The 13,497-nt window shown below is 39.1% G+C and overlaps 1 protein-coding gene across 3 annotated transcripts in view; it reads right to left on the minus strand.

Annotated features, from left to right (window-relative positions):
• Window positions 1-203: 203 nt before the first annotated feature.
• Window positions 204-13,497, minus strand: part of tbc1d5 (TBC1 domain family member 5) — a 422,753-nt gene continuing 409,459 nt past the window's right edge. For 2 of the 3 annotated variants that reach the window (XM_033050914.1, XM_033050922.1), the window contains 2 exons: window positions 12,293-12,469; window positions 204-2,049 (listed from right to left, as the gene is read on the minus strand). In XM_033050914.1, the coding sequence (XP_032906805.1) occupies window positions 1,723-2,049; window positions 12,293-12,469 (504 nt within the window). In that variant the 3' untranslated portion in view covers window positions 204-1,722. The remainder of the gene's footprint in view (window positions 2,050-12,292; window positions 12,470-13,497) is intronic. The other variant, XM_033050908.1, reaches the window with a different exon arrangement.

A 13,497-nucleotide genomic window follows, 5' to 3' on the forward strand; every position in this document is an offset into this window, starting at 1 on the left:
CAGAGATGTGAACTTGGAGCCTGTGAAATCTCTGGCAGACAATTTGTGCCAGGAGGAAATAAAGTTGCTTGTATTCATAATAGTTCATATAATTTTCCTGTTGAACGGAGCCTTATGGGTTGCATTTTGAACTTGAATACCACACTCTGTTTCCAAGATATGTTGTAGCTCTTAAGCCAGCATGTGAAATGAGTCACAGAATATGGTCTATTGATAATTTTATTCATTTTTTTAATGTTTGTAATATTTCAATTCATTAAGCAAGTTCTGCACTATTAGAATCATCATTATGTTTCTGGACAAAATTATCTTCTGCAATTTAATTTGTATAGTTCAGAATAAATTACAGGTTGTGCAAATAGTTTTATCCTCGGTACAATACATGGTCCTGTAAATCTATTCGGTAAAAAAAATCTTTTTCTACTGACAATTTTGTTTAATAACATTGTTTTCTATATAATAGGTCAATACTTCAATAAGCACATCATTTGGATATGGCATTTGGTATACATTCTAAGTAGTTTCTCGGTGGCTCACTGAAGATTTAAGATGTATTAAAAGGTTAAGAGATTTTTCATAAAAACGCTACAGTAAATCTTGGTACAATGCTTTCCAGTGATTTTTCTCAGTTACACACTACACGTTCTTATACCACATCCAAAATTAAGCTTTGTAGCAATAATTTGTAGAATCAAGTACCACCAATGGAAGCAAAATCTGTGTTACAGTAATTGCTTGGTGGAATGCAGCAGATTCGTATAGTAGAAACAGTATAAAATATACATGCGGCTACTTTTAAAACAACTACTCAGCAATATTGACTAGATATTCATGAAGCCCCCAGTGCCCAACTTTGCAAATTGCTCCAAGGCGAGAGTACATACAAGAGAAAGTATTTGAATAAAGATATCATTGCTAATATTTGTAAAATTGGAAGCACAATGTAAACACATTTCAGTATTACTTTGATGAAGTATTCAAACAGCAATTAGAATAAAGGGCTATAAAGCTCCAGACTCGGAATCAAATTGGCAGATTAATAAAACGGCAAAAGTCTGATTTCATGTACCTGTATAATCATTAATTGATAGAGGCGTTAAGGATCCAGGGACTAAGAGGTCCAGTGCTTCTACAAAGGGAAAAGACACTCGTGCTTTTCTGCATTTCAAAATGCCATCACAAACTTGTGGGGGGGGGGGGGGGGGAGTACCATTATTAATTAATTAAAATCTTTATCCCTCCAATAGTTATTAGAAATACCCATATAATTTCAATGTCTGAAATTGTTATATTTTGTTTTGAACAATAAAACTCCCAAAGTCCTTTTTCTGCTGAGGTGAGAGTGCAGGTGCAGTGCAGTGAAACGGGCACAATCTCCAGACCGATTTCTGCACTGGTTTGTATACTCTTGACCACCGTAAGAAAAAACCCATCTTACAAGGCATAACAGTCTGACCTACTTGGGAGAGAAGCTCAAAGATATCTGATGAGTGGTGTGGAAGTGAGTTAGTCAAAAGGTAAGGAGTTACATTTGATGTCTGTGACCCAACATTTAATTACATTCCAATATTCTTTATTAAACACAGGTATATATAAACATTATACCACCTTCAAACTGAGGGAGGAGAGTTTCAGTTGTTAATCAATCCTTATGGAATTTTGTTAGTGTGCAGATAAATGGCGTTTGCATTGATGGGGAGAGTAGTTCTGACTCAGAACCTTTCAGATGTCCAGAGGGCTGACAATTGTGAAATCGGAATCCTTGCTGTTGCTGCTGTCGTCATCTGGACTGGATTCCGAGTTGCTGGATGGTAGGCACAGAACCCCACCTGTCAGAGGGTCAGAGAAGACGGAAGACTGCGGTGTGTGTTTTCCAGTCGCTTCAGAGGCATGGGATGCTCGTAAGGTTTGTTGTTTCTCTGATGTGGCTCCTGTGGCTTCCAGTTTCTTGGATAAGTGCTCGTGCATTAAGTCATCATCTTCCTTTGAGACTAAGATGTAGTCATCTGAATTTCTACCGTCTGAATTCAGGGAAGTCAGCGATGTGACCTAAATCATAAATAAGGCATCAGATAAGAACCAGATTGCCGCCATCTTTCTTTTCCATTTTATGATGTAAAAATCAAAATATGTTCCCACTTTTCAATCAAGCCAAACATCTAAGCTTTAAAATTAAGTTTATGGTTCAAATACCTGCCCCGGGTGTGTAGAATGTGAAACATAGAACTGGTGATCAATGGGCCTGTTTTCACTCTGTATCTCTAAACTGCTTTGTTTAAATATATCTAACAATTATTTTTTTAAGAACTAATTAGATGTAAATATAATCTGAATTCTGCCCAGATTTTAAACCATTACAATGTTTATCAACTTCCATTTAAAATTTGGATGGTTGCTGAGTATTTCATATTCAAACAAAGTTTAAGCAAAAAAAACCTTTCCTTAATCTTCCAGTTTTTTTTTGATAACCTTTCGTTTACCTTCCACGGTATAGGTGCTACAGGCGAGATAGAAGTGGGGATATTTGCTTTATTTATTCAGGTGGAACATCTCGGCAGTATCTAAGATGACATTACTGAAGGATTGTCTAGTGGATTATATGGATTAAGCTGGGAAATAAAAAGGGGTGATCACCTTGTTGGGATTGTATTATTGTCCCCAAATAGTCAACGGGAATTAGAAAAACAAATAGGTTGGGAGATTGTTGGCAGCTGCAAGAAAATTAAGGTTGTCATAGTATTGTCATAAAGCCCCTGTCCCACCTTTACGACCTCTGCCGAGTTTGCCCTTGACTCATACTCGCAGCATGGTCGCCACGAGGTCGTAGGTAGGTCGTAGCATATCGTGATGCTAGTCGTAGGTACTCGAGGCATCAAGTAGGTCGTGGCGTTTTTTCTAGCCTGATAAAAAAATGTCCACGCGTAAAAGCGTGGAAAAAATCGATGCTTTTTACTCATAGGCAGGTCGTGATGCTAGTCGTAGGTAATCGTAGGTGGTCGGAGGCAGTCGAATAGCTCCGGGGTGAAAAAAAGGTCAGTACAAAAAGCAGAACGTCACCTCTTTCACTCCAAGGCATGTTCATTCATAGCTGGAGAGTTTTTTGGAGAGGAGACTTGTGTTTTAGAGATGGCACCAAAAAGACAGCAGCGCAGGGGGAGGGCACAACCCTAAAAAAAAAGGCCATGTAGGTGTTGCCCACCCAAGAGGATGTGATGCCACAGGAGGTGATAGTTTATTGTCATTGCCCCAGATAGGACAATGAAATTCTTGCTTTGCCTCAGCACAACAGAATTATAGAAGGCATGAATACGGAACAGATCAGTGTGTCCATATACCATTGTATAAATATATACACACATGAATAAATAAAACAGATAAAGTGCAAATAAACAGATAATGGGCTATTAATGTTCAGAGTTTTGTTTGAGTTGAGTTCAATAGCCTGATGGCTGTGGGAAGACGCTGTTTCTGAACCTGGACGTTGCAGTCTTCAGGCTCCTGTACCTTCTACCTGAAAGTAGTGGGGAGATGAGTGTGTGGCCAGGATGATGTGGGTCCTTGATGATGCTGCCAGCCTTTTTGAGGCAGCGACTGCGATAGATCCCCTCGATGGTAATAGAAACTTACAAAATTCTTAAGGGGTTGGACAGGCTAGATGCAAGAAGATTGTTCCCGATGTTGGGGAAGTCCAGAACAAGGGGTCATAGTTTAAGGATAAGGTGGAAGTCTTTTAGGACCGAGATGAGAATTTTTTTTTTTCACACAGAGAGTGGTGAATCTATGGAATTCCCTGCCACAGAAAGTAATTGAGGCCAGTTCATTGGCTATATTTAAGAGGGAGTTAGATGTGGCCTTTGTGGCTAAAGGGATCAGGGGGTATGGAGAGAAGGCAGGTACAGGATACTGAGTTGGATGGTCAGCCATGATCATATTGAATGGCGGTGCAGGCTCAAAGGGCCGAATGGCCTACTCCTGCATCTATTTTCTATGTTTCAATATGAAGGCAGGTAAATCTCCTGAGTCTGATGAGATCTACCCGAGGACACTATGGGAAGCTAGAGAAATTGCAGGAGTTCTGTCTTGGGTAGAAGAATCACCATGAGATGCCGGTTGAAAAAGAAACACATGGGAACAGTGAGCCCAACATTTGTGGTAGGAATGTTACTGGAGAAGATCCTGAGGGATAAGATGTATGCATTTTGTAGACTAATTGAGGATGGTTTTGTAGGTGGGAGATCATGTCTCACGAAGTTGAGTGAGTTTTTTGCAGAAGTTACTAAGAAGGTTGATGAGAGCAACACTGCAGTCTTTATGGACTTCCATAAAGTCCAAAGGCAATGCCTTTGATAAGGTTCCACGGTAGGCTGCTGTAAAAGGTTGGATCACTTGGGATCCAGGTAGAGCTAGTTAACTGGATACAGATTTAACTTCATGGTAGGGTGGTGGTGGAAGGTTGTTTTTCAGACTGGAGGCCTGTGACGTGATGTGCCTCTGGGATGGTGCTGGGTCCATTGGTGTTTACCAACCATAGCAATGATTTGGATGCGAATGTATTAATCAGAGATGCAACTAACTCTAAAATAGATGGTATCGTACATGATGAAGCTGGTTATCAACAATGCAGCAAGATCCTGATCAGTTGGGCAAGTGGGCTGAGGGATGACTAATTGGAGGAATTTTGACAAAGATCTTTGTATCTAATCTCTTCTGCCTGCACCTAATCCATATCCCTCTATATCTATGTGCCTAAAAATCTCAAATACCACAATCGTTTCTGGCTCCACCAACACCCTGGCAGTGTTTTCCAGGCACCCACCACTGTTTAAAAAAAAAAAAAACCTTGCCCCTTTCACCTCGAAGCTAGGCCCTCTAGTCTTTGACATTAGCCTCTTCTGTATCCGTGCCTAATATATTCCGCTGTGCTGATGCAAAGCAAGAATTTCATTGTCCAATCTGGGACATATGAAAATAAACTCTTTTGACTCCTGACTTGACTTCTCTTACATTAGGCATTCTAAACTTAAATCACCAGCAATTTTTCATTTAATGTAGCAGCACTGGGGTAAAACTGAGGAATGGAATGTTATTTTAAATAAGGAAATTAGAATTTAAGTGATGCTTTTGAATAGTCTCATCCATTCTTGATTTAATGTTAGGCCGAAGGCAATAGCACTTTAACCAGCTTGTGAAAATGATGGCAGTGCATTAAAATATCATTCAACAACTGTCATGTTCATTCTCTGGTGAACCATTCTACCGGTCCCAGCTGTAAGATGTACTTTGTTGGCTATTTGTTGAACATGTTCTATAAATCTATTAGAAATTTAGTAAAATGCATCTCGTAAACATCATTTAAGAACAGAGGCATATTCTTGGAAGTATTGTCCAGGATGCCTGTCATCCTGGCCAATCACCTCTTCCATTCCCCCTTTTCCAGAGATATTGCCATGTATCTTGTTCTTAATTCAACCTCATTCCCTTTTCTTTCTCTGTCGATGATGTTGAATTTCCTCATATGAATTTCTAGGAATTGAGTGGAAAAAATGGCCGATCATTTTACAGCAGTATAAGACCTTGGTAGGCCACATTGGAGTTGCAGAAGAGGTTCACCGGGATGATGCCTGGATTTGAGTGTATTAGGATTGGACAAAATTTGATTGTGCTATTTGCAGCACCAGAGGATGAAAGGCAACTTGATTGAAGTTTGTAAAATTATAAGGCAAGTGGAGTCAGCAACTTTTTCCAAAGTGGAAATGTCAAAAACTAGAGGGCATACATTTAAAAGAGATGTGAGACAAGCTTTAAAAAAAAAAGTTTTATATGTCCCTGAAAAGCACTGCTAGAGAAGGTGGAAGCAAATACAATAGCAATATTTAAGAGGTATTTGGATAGGCTCATAAACAGGCATGGAACGGAGGGCTATGTAACATGTGCAAGCAAATGAGATTAATTTAATTTGGCATCATGGTCAGTGCAGACGTGATGCCTGTTTCTATTATTTTTAGGCAGAATAGCCTCATCGGTGGTAATGGGAATGGTAACAAACCTTTGTAACTGATTTATAAGTTTGGGTTTTTGGGTGAGTTTCGTACATTATGTATTATGAGTTTAGTATTATGGGTTTTGTTAATAGTTATTGTAAATGTTTGACTGTCTAAGACAAACTGCTATTGAGCTGGGAACAGTTCTTCTACCACATCAAATCAACACTGTAACAGCCTACGAGGGCCAAGCATAGGTACGCTGGGGTTAATGGAAGATCAACCCAATTGATCAGACCATTCTGTTGCATTTTAACCTCTTCTATCTCCAAAGTTCCCCTTTACTTGAATAACATTTCCGCTCCATTCACTGGGAAAATAATCAAATTATACTCCCTGAGGGAATCTATTTTAGTGCTAATATAATTTATGTGCAATAAAGTAATATGGATTTTAAATGAAAATTAACGTGTTTGTTGCTAAAGGCAGTGATTTTAATGTTTTCTGATGATCATGGACATACATTATCTCTGAACCTGAGGTTAATCAAACAAAAAAAAAAGGGCAAATTTATCATTTGTGTTCAGTGAAGTGAGGTTTGTTTGTCTTAAAAGTAGACCCTTTCCCTCCTGGGGAATCTGTTGATACAGAGTAAGGGAAGCATTTGCCCAATGCCACAAGTGCACCTTTGGGACATGGAATGGAATTTGCCTGTTCCAACCACTCTGTGTTCCCACAAAGAAAAATCACAGCCAGCATGGGGGCAGGAAAGCAGGTTTGGTGGGTCAGGGACCCAAGTTAGATGGAGATGGATCAGATGGTAGGTTGTACAAAAGTAAAAATAAATGAATGTAAGCAGGGCTGTGTCCATGTTGGATGGAGTCTCTCATTCATAAAGCGTGAAAAGAATCATGAACTAAGAATATAGCTTATCATAAAAAATCATGAACTAAGAATATAGAAAGTCAGCTTTGAGTTAATTTGTTTCAAAAAGATCAGATATCATCAGTTTCACTCCTTTTTGCAGACCATCCTCTGTGGCTTGCAAAATAGTCCAAATATGCAAGGTGAGAGCAGAAAAACGTGGAAATATTGAGCAGATGAGAGAGCATCTGTGAGACAGAAAAATATTAACAAATCCAGGTCAATTAACTATTAGAAGAGGAAAGTTTTGAAAACAGATTGAATTTTGAGTTGGGGAGAAAGGGAGGGTTTGAAAGAATGCTAGAACTGTGCTGTACAAAACACATCTCTCTTCCTCTCACAGCAGCTGCTGTTTGGTCTGCAGAAGGTTTCCATGATTTTCTACTTTTGTTTCAGATGACTTGTATTTGCATTTTTAGGCATATAGTTCTGTTATAGAAACAAAGTTGGTGAAGGAGTAGGCCATTCGGCTCTTTTAGCCTCAATATGATCATGGCTAATCATCCAGAATCGATACCCCGTTTCTGCTTTTTCCTCAACACCCTTGATCCTGTTCGCCCTATGAGCTATATCTAACTCTCTCTTGAATGCATCTTGTGAATTGGCCTCCACTGCCTTCTGTGGCTGAGAATTCCACAGATTCACAAGTATTTGGCTGAAAAAGTTTTTCCTCATCTCAGTCCTAAATGGCCTACCCCTTATTCTTAAACTGTGACCCCTGGTTCTGGACTCCTCCAACATCAGGAACATTTTCCCTGTCCAATCCTCCAAGAATTATATATGTTTCGAAAAGATCTCCTCTCATCCTTCTAAAGCCCAGTCGATCCATTTTTTATCATATGTCAGTCCAGCCATCCTGGGAATTAACCTGGTGAACCTACGCTGCACTCCCTCAATAACAAGAATGTCCTTCCTTAAATTAGGAGACCAAAACTGCACACAATACTCCAGGTACAGTCTCACCAGGGCCCTGTACAAATGCAGTAGGACCTCCTTGCACCTATACTCAAATCCTCTTGCTATGAAGGCCTACATGCCATTTGCTTTCTTCACTGCCTGCTGCACCTGCATGCTTACTTTCAGTGACTGGTGTACAAGGACACCAAGTTGTCCTTGAGTTAAATCAAAATGGATTGTTTTTGTACTTTCAGGCTAAATCAGTTCCTCAGTTCATTTGCAGAGGGTCACTTTCTGAATATTTTTTATTACAAAATAATACCACAATTATAATACAATAATTATTAGTTATTAATTAATTGCCAATAATACCAAGAATTAATATTGAAAAACTATTGTTTAAAAGGTTACATTAAAAAAAAATTGTTTACTCAATGTGTTACGTTTTAAGGGGAGAGGTTTAAATTTTCAAATCTGGTCCCTTCTGTTAGTTTGCAGTAGGTTACTTTCTGATTATTTCATTGTAAAATCATACCATTGTGCAATAATTATCGATAATCATTAATAATGAACTATTGTTTAAGGGTGGCACACTGGCTGTTAGAGCTGCTGCCTCATAGTGCCAGAGACCCGGATTCTATCTCGACCTCTGGTGCCGTCTGTGTGGACTTTGCACTTTCTCCCTGTGACCATATGGGTGTCCCCAGGTGCTTGTTTTCTCCCACATCCAAATGACATGTGGGTTAATTGGCCTCTGTAAAATTGCCCTTAGTATGTAGGGAGTCGATGAGAAAATGGGATATTATAGAACTAATATGAATGGCTGACATGAAAGTCATTAACATGAGTTGTAAATAGTTAAAAGTTCCAGTGCACACCCTTCTGGTTACAGCTTGTTATCTTAAATGATTAATTGTTTGATTCTCTGTTTTTTGTTAGCCAATTTTCTATCCATGCTAAAATATAATAACTACTACTGTCTTGAGCAGTTTGCTTTTATCCGACTGCATTGAATGGCTTTTACAAATACACAGCAACTGATTTCACTATAATCGATCCTGCTCATTTGCATCCTTTTAATTGAGTGAAACTTGAACACAATTTTTCTTTCATTAAATGATTTTGACTGTATTTTGATTTTCTAAATGTCCTGCCACTAACTTCTTGGAAATGGATACAAACATTTCTCAGTGAAAGATGTTTGGCTAACTGACCTATATTTTTCCATTTTCTCTCTCCTTCCTTGAAAGTGGGTGTTAAATAGATATCTTACTGGAAACTAGGAACATTTTGGAAGATAAGAACCAACCGAAGTGCCATCTTGCAGCCACTTGCGAATGATGAAATTGATGAGTTTGTGGGCAGGTTTGCAGATGGTATGAAGAGAGGTAGAGGGGCATGTGGTGTAGAGGAAGCAGGGTCTCTGCAGAAGGAATTGGACTGGGCAAAGAAGTGGCAGGTAGAATACAACATATCAAAGTGTGTGGTAATGCACATTAGTCATAGGAATAAATGGGAAGATAATTCAGAAATTGGAGGTGCAAAGGGACTTGGGAGTGTCAGTGCAGGATTCCTAAAAGGTTAGTTTGCAGGTTAAATCAGTGGTAAAGAAGGCAAATGCAATGTTAGCAATCATTTCACAAGGACTAAAATATAAGGTTAGACCACACCTGCAGTATTGCATACAGTTTTGGTCTCTTAATCTGAGGAAAGACATTCTTGCCATAGAGGGAGTGCAGAGAAGGTTCACCAGACTGATTCCTGGGATGTCAGGACTTTCATATGAAGAAAGACTGGATAGACTCGGCTTGTACTCGCTAGAATTTAGAAGATTGAGGGAGGATCTTATAGAAACTTACAAAATTCTTAAGGGGTTGGACAGGCTAGATGCAGGAAGATTGTTCCCGATGTTGGGGAAGTCCAGAACAAGGGGTCACAGTTTAAGGATAAGGGGGAAATCTTTTAGGTCTGAGATGAGGAAAACATTTTTCACACAGAGAGTGGTGAATCTGTGGTATTCTCTGCCACAGAAGGTAGTTGAGGCCAGTTCATTGGCTATATTTAAGAGGGAGTTAGATGTGGCCCTTGTGGCTAAAGGGATCAGGGGGTATGGAGAGAAGGCAGGTACAGGATACTGAGTTGGATGATCAGCCATGATCATATTGAATGGCGGTGCAGGCTCGAAGGGCCAAATGGCCTACTCCTGCACCTATTTTATATGTTTCTATAAAAGCAGGGATGTAATACAGGAGGCTTTATAAGGCACAGGTCAGACTACATTTGGAGTATTGTGAACCGTTTTGGAAGGATGTGAGGACTGATGTGTTGTCATTGGAGAGGGTCCAGTGGAGGTGTAGGAGAATGGTCCTGGGTATGATGGGGTTAGCGTATGATTTTTATTTTTTTTTGGTTGTGGGCTCACTGGAGTTTAGAAGGATGAGGATGAACCTTATTAAAACTTACCGAATTATGAAAGACCTGGATAGAGTGAAACTGAAGATTATGTTTACACTAGTAGGAGAGTAGAGGACCAGAGGGCACAGCCTCATAATAAAATTATGTACTTTTAGAAAGGAGATTTGGAGGAATTTCTTTGGTGAGAAGATGGTGAATCAATGAAATTCATTGCCACAGATGACTGTGGAGGCTGTTTTCGGGTAATTTAAAAATGGGGATTGACAGGTTCTTGATTAGTAAGGATCTCATAGGTTACTGGGAGAAGGCAGGAGAATGCGGTTGAGGGAAAGATACATCAGCCATAATTGAATGGTAGAGCAGGCTCGATGGGCTGATTCTGCTCCTATGACTTATGAACATAAACAGTACAGCACAGTAACAGTCTATCGGCCCACAATGTCTGTGCTGAATATGATGCCAAGTTAAACTAATCTCTGCCTGCATGAGATTTAAATGCCCCCTATCATTCCTGTCCCCACCACCACATAACCCACTGCAAAAAAGAAAACATGGCCTGCTCATTTCCTTTAAACTTTTCTCTTTTAACCTCAAAAATATGCCCTTTAGTCCTTGGCATTTCCACCGTGGAAAAAACGTCTTATCTACGTCTCTCATCATTTAATATATTTCTGTTAGATCTCTCCTCAACAGGCGTTCCAGAGAAAACTATCCAAGTTTGTCCAACTTCGTATTATAAATATTACACTTTAATCCAAATAGCATTATGATAAAGAGGGGGAGCAAGCAGGAGAGCAACAGGAATCACAGAAGGGTCCCGACCCGAAACCTATCCAAGTTCTCCACAGATGCTGCCTGACCCGCCAAGTTACTTCAGCATTTTGTGTCTTTTTTAGCATTCAGATAAACCTTCTCCAGCTTCTCCAAAGCCTCCACCTCCTGCCTGTAATTGGGCGATCAGAATTCCACACAATTCTCAAAATGCAACCTAATAAATAAAAGTCCTATACAGCTGCAACATGATTTCTTGACTTTTATACTCAATGGCCTGACTGATGAAGGCAAGTGTACCCAACATCCTCTTTACCACTTTATGTACTTGGACCCCAAGATCCCTTTGTACATCAATGCTATTAAAGGTTTTGCCATTAACTGTACTTTTTCCCCCTTGCATTTGATCTTCCAAAGTACAATACCACACATTTACTCGAATTAGACTGCATCTGCCATTTCCACATTCATTTCTATATCCCGCTATGTATTTTGACAGTTTTCCTCACTGTCCACAACTTTAGTGGTGTCTATAAACATACTGATCAAAGTTAGTAGTAATTCATTATGAATTTAATAATTCATCTTCAATAATCCAAATGAGTTGTAATTTTTGTTGCCATGGATTGGATCATTTATTTATAATGACAGCTGCTAGGATCCGACTTTGCATGTCCTGCAGGGCACTACATTAGTTTTCAATGCAATCATGTCATTGACTGGTTTTACTATAAAGAAAATCAAAATCACAAAGCCACTTTGTTTATAGACAACAATCATTGTACCTAATCAAAATCCAACATGTTCAAATTATTCAGTAAAACATAGAGAACTGGATTAACTCAGCGGGTCATGCAACAACTGTGGAGGGGATGGATACGCAACGTTGGGTTGGGACTGAAGAAGGGTCCTGACCCAAAATGTTGTCTATCCATTCCCTCTACAGATGCTGCCAGACTTGTTGAGTTACCCCAGCATTTTGCATAAGCTTCCTGCAACTGCAGTCCATTGTGTCCCCATGTTCAATTATTTGGTAGCCAAAGAATATTGCAATGCTATTAAAACATATTTTACACTCAAATATTTCACTATACACATATTCAACAATAAATATTTAGAAATTCACTTCCAACTAGTTACAATGCAAGTTAAAATAATTCTTCCTAAATTATTATATATTATTGCAGATGAAGCACAGAATAGAAATTTAATTTATCATCTTGACATTAATGTGTGGCACATTGTCATGCTTAATAACCGTTTCATCAGACATCTGGCAAACATCTTTATTTGAATGGATTTACCTCTTCAGTTTTCACCGTGGCCTGCATCTCCCTGTCAGCTTGTGGCAGCTTTATGCTCTCCCCCTCTGCTCGGTTATTGGTACAGTAATGGTTATCTGCTATTGTAATCTCTTCGTTTTCCTCGGCCTCCAGCTGGCTCTGGTTAAAACGCAGGGAGCCTTTCAGAATGTCTTTAATCTGTTTGTGTAGAAGAAATTGAAGACAATGAATGGTTACTTCAACTTTTTGAGGTTGTTGACTTTTTAATTAAAGGAGGATCTGGTGTCAAAAGACACATGATTTAGTTGTAGCAGTGGTGATCCTGGAGTTCCTTTTGCAAAAAGAAAGGAAGAGAAAAACCTGTCATTAGGGATGAAGCACTTTCTGGACAGGAAAATGGTCATTCCTCCACTGTTAAATGCTCCATGTTAATCCACAATTCCATGGTGTGTGGAACAGGCCACAGGTAACCTCCAGAGATGCTATTTGTCCCATTGAATTACTCCACACTTTGTGTCCTACGCAGGATTACAGCATCTGCAGTTCTTTATGTCTACACAAATAATCTTCCATGGCTCAGTAGCAGTGTAAGAATGAAGGGATAATTAATGCTGTAAATCTTAGTTACACAGCCAATTAATGCCGTAGGATTGAATAATTTTGTGGCCATTATAGGTCACACATTACAATGGAATGCTTAAAACCTAATTAGAATTACACCTAAACATAGTTATCGTAGTTAATTTAATGAATATTTCAGGTCAAAATATAGAGATCATTTATAATATCCAAAATAAACCTCTCTGGACAATGTAAATGAGCAAAAAATAGAAGGCTGTCCCTAAACACTGAGCAATGGTTTAAAAAATGCAAATAGTTATGAAAGGTTTAGTTTTTGTATACTATTTCCCTGACAATTTTCTAGTTTAGAAGGCCTTTTGATATAGATTCTATCATTCCTTAGTTCGTGTCTCGACAACATCAACAAAAGAGTAATGGTCAAGTACATGTCACATCAAGCAGTTGACCTGCAGCATAGATACTTAGAAAATATATGACATGGATGACAGAGATGAGGAAAAACGTTTTCACCCAGAGAGTTGTGAATCTGTGGAATTCTCTGCCACAGAAGGCAGTGGAAGCCAATTCACTGGATGGTTATAAGAGAGAGTTAGATTTAGCTCTTAGGGCTAATGGAATCAAGGGATTTGGGGGAAAAAGCAGGA

Source organism: Amblyraja radiata, chromosome 2 (genome assembly GCF_010909765.2).
Source record: "Amblyraja radiata isolate CabotCenter1 chromosome 2, sAmbRad1.1.pri, whole genome shotgun sequence".
In the NCBI taxonomy this organism is placed as follows: domain Eukaryota; kingdom Metazoa; phylum Chordata; class Chondrichthyes; order Rajiformes; family Rajidae; genus Amblyraja; species Amblyraja radiata.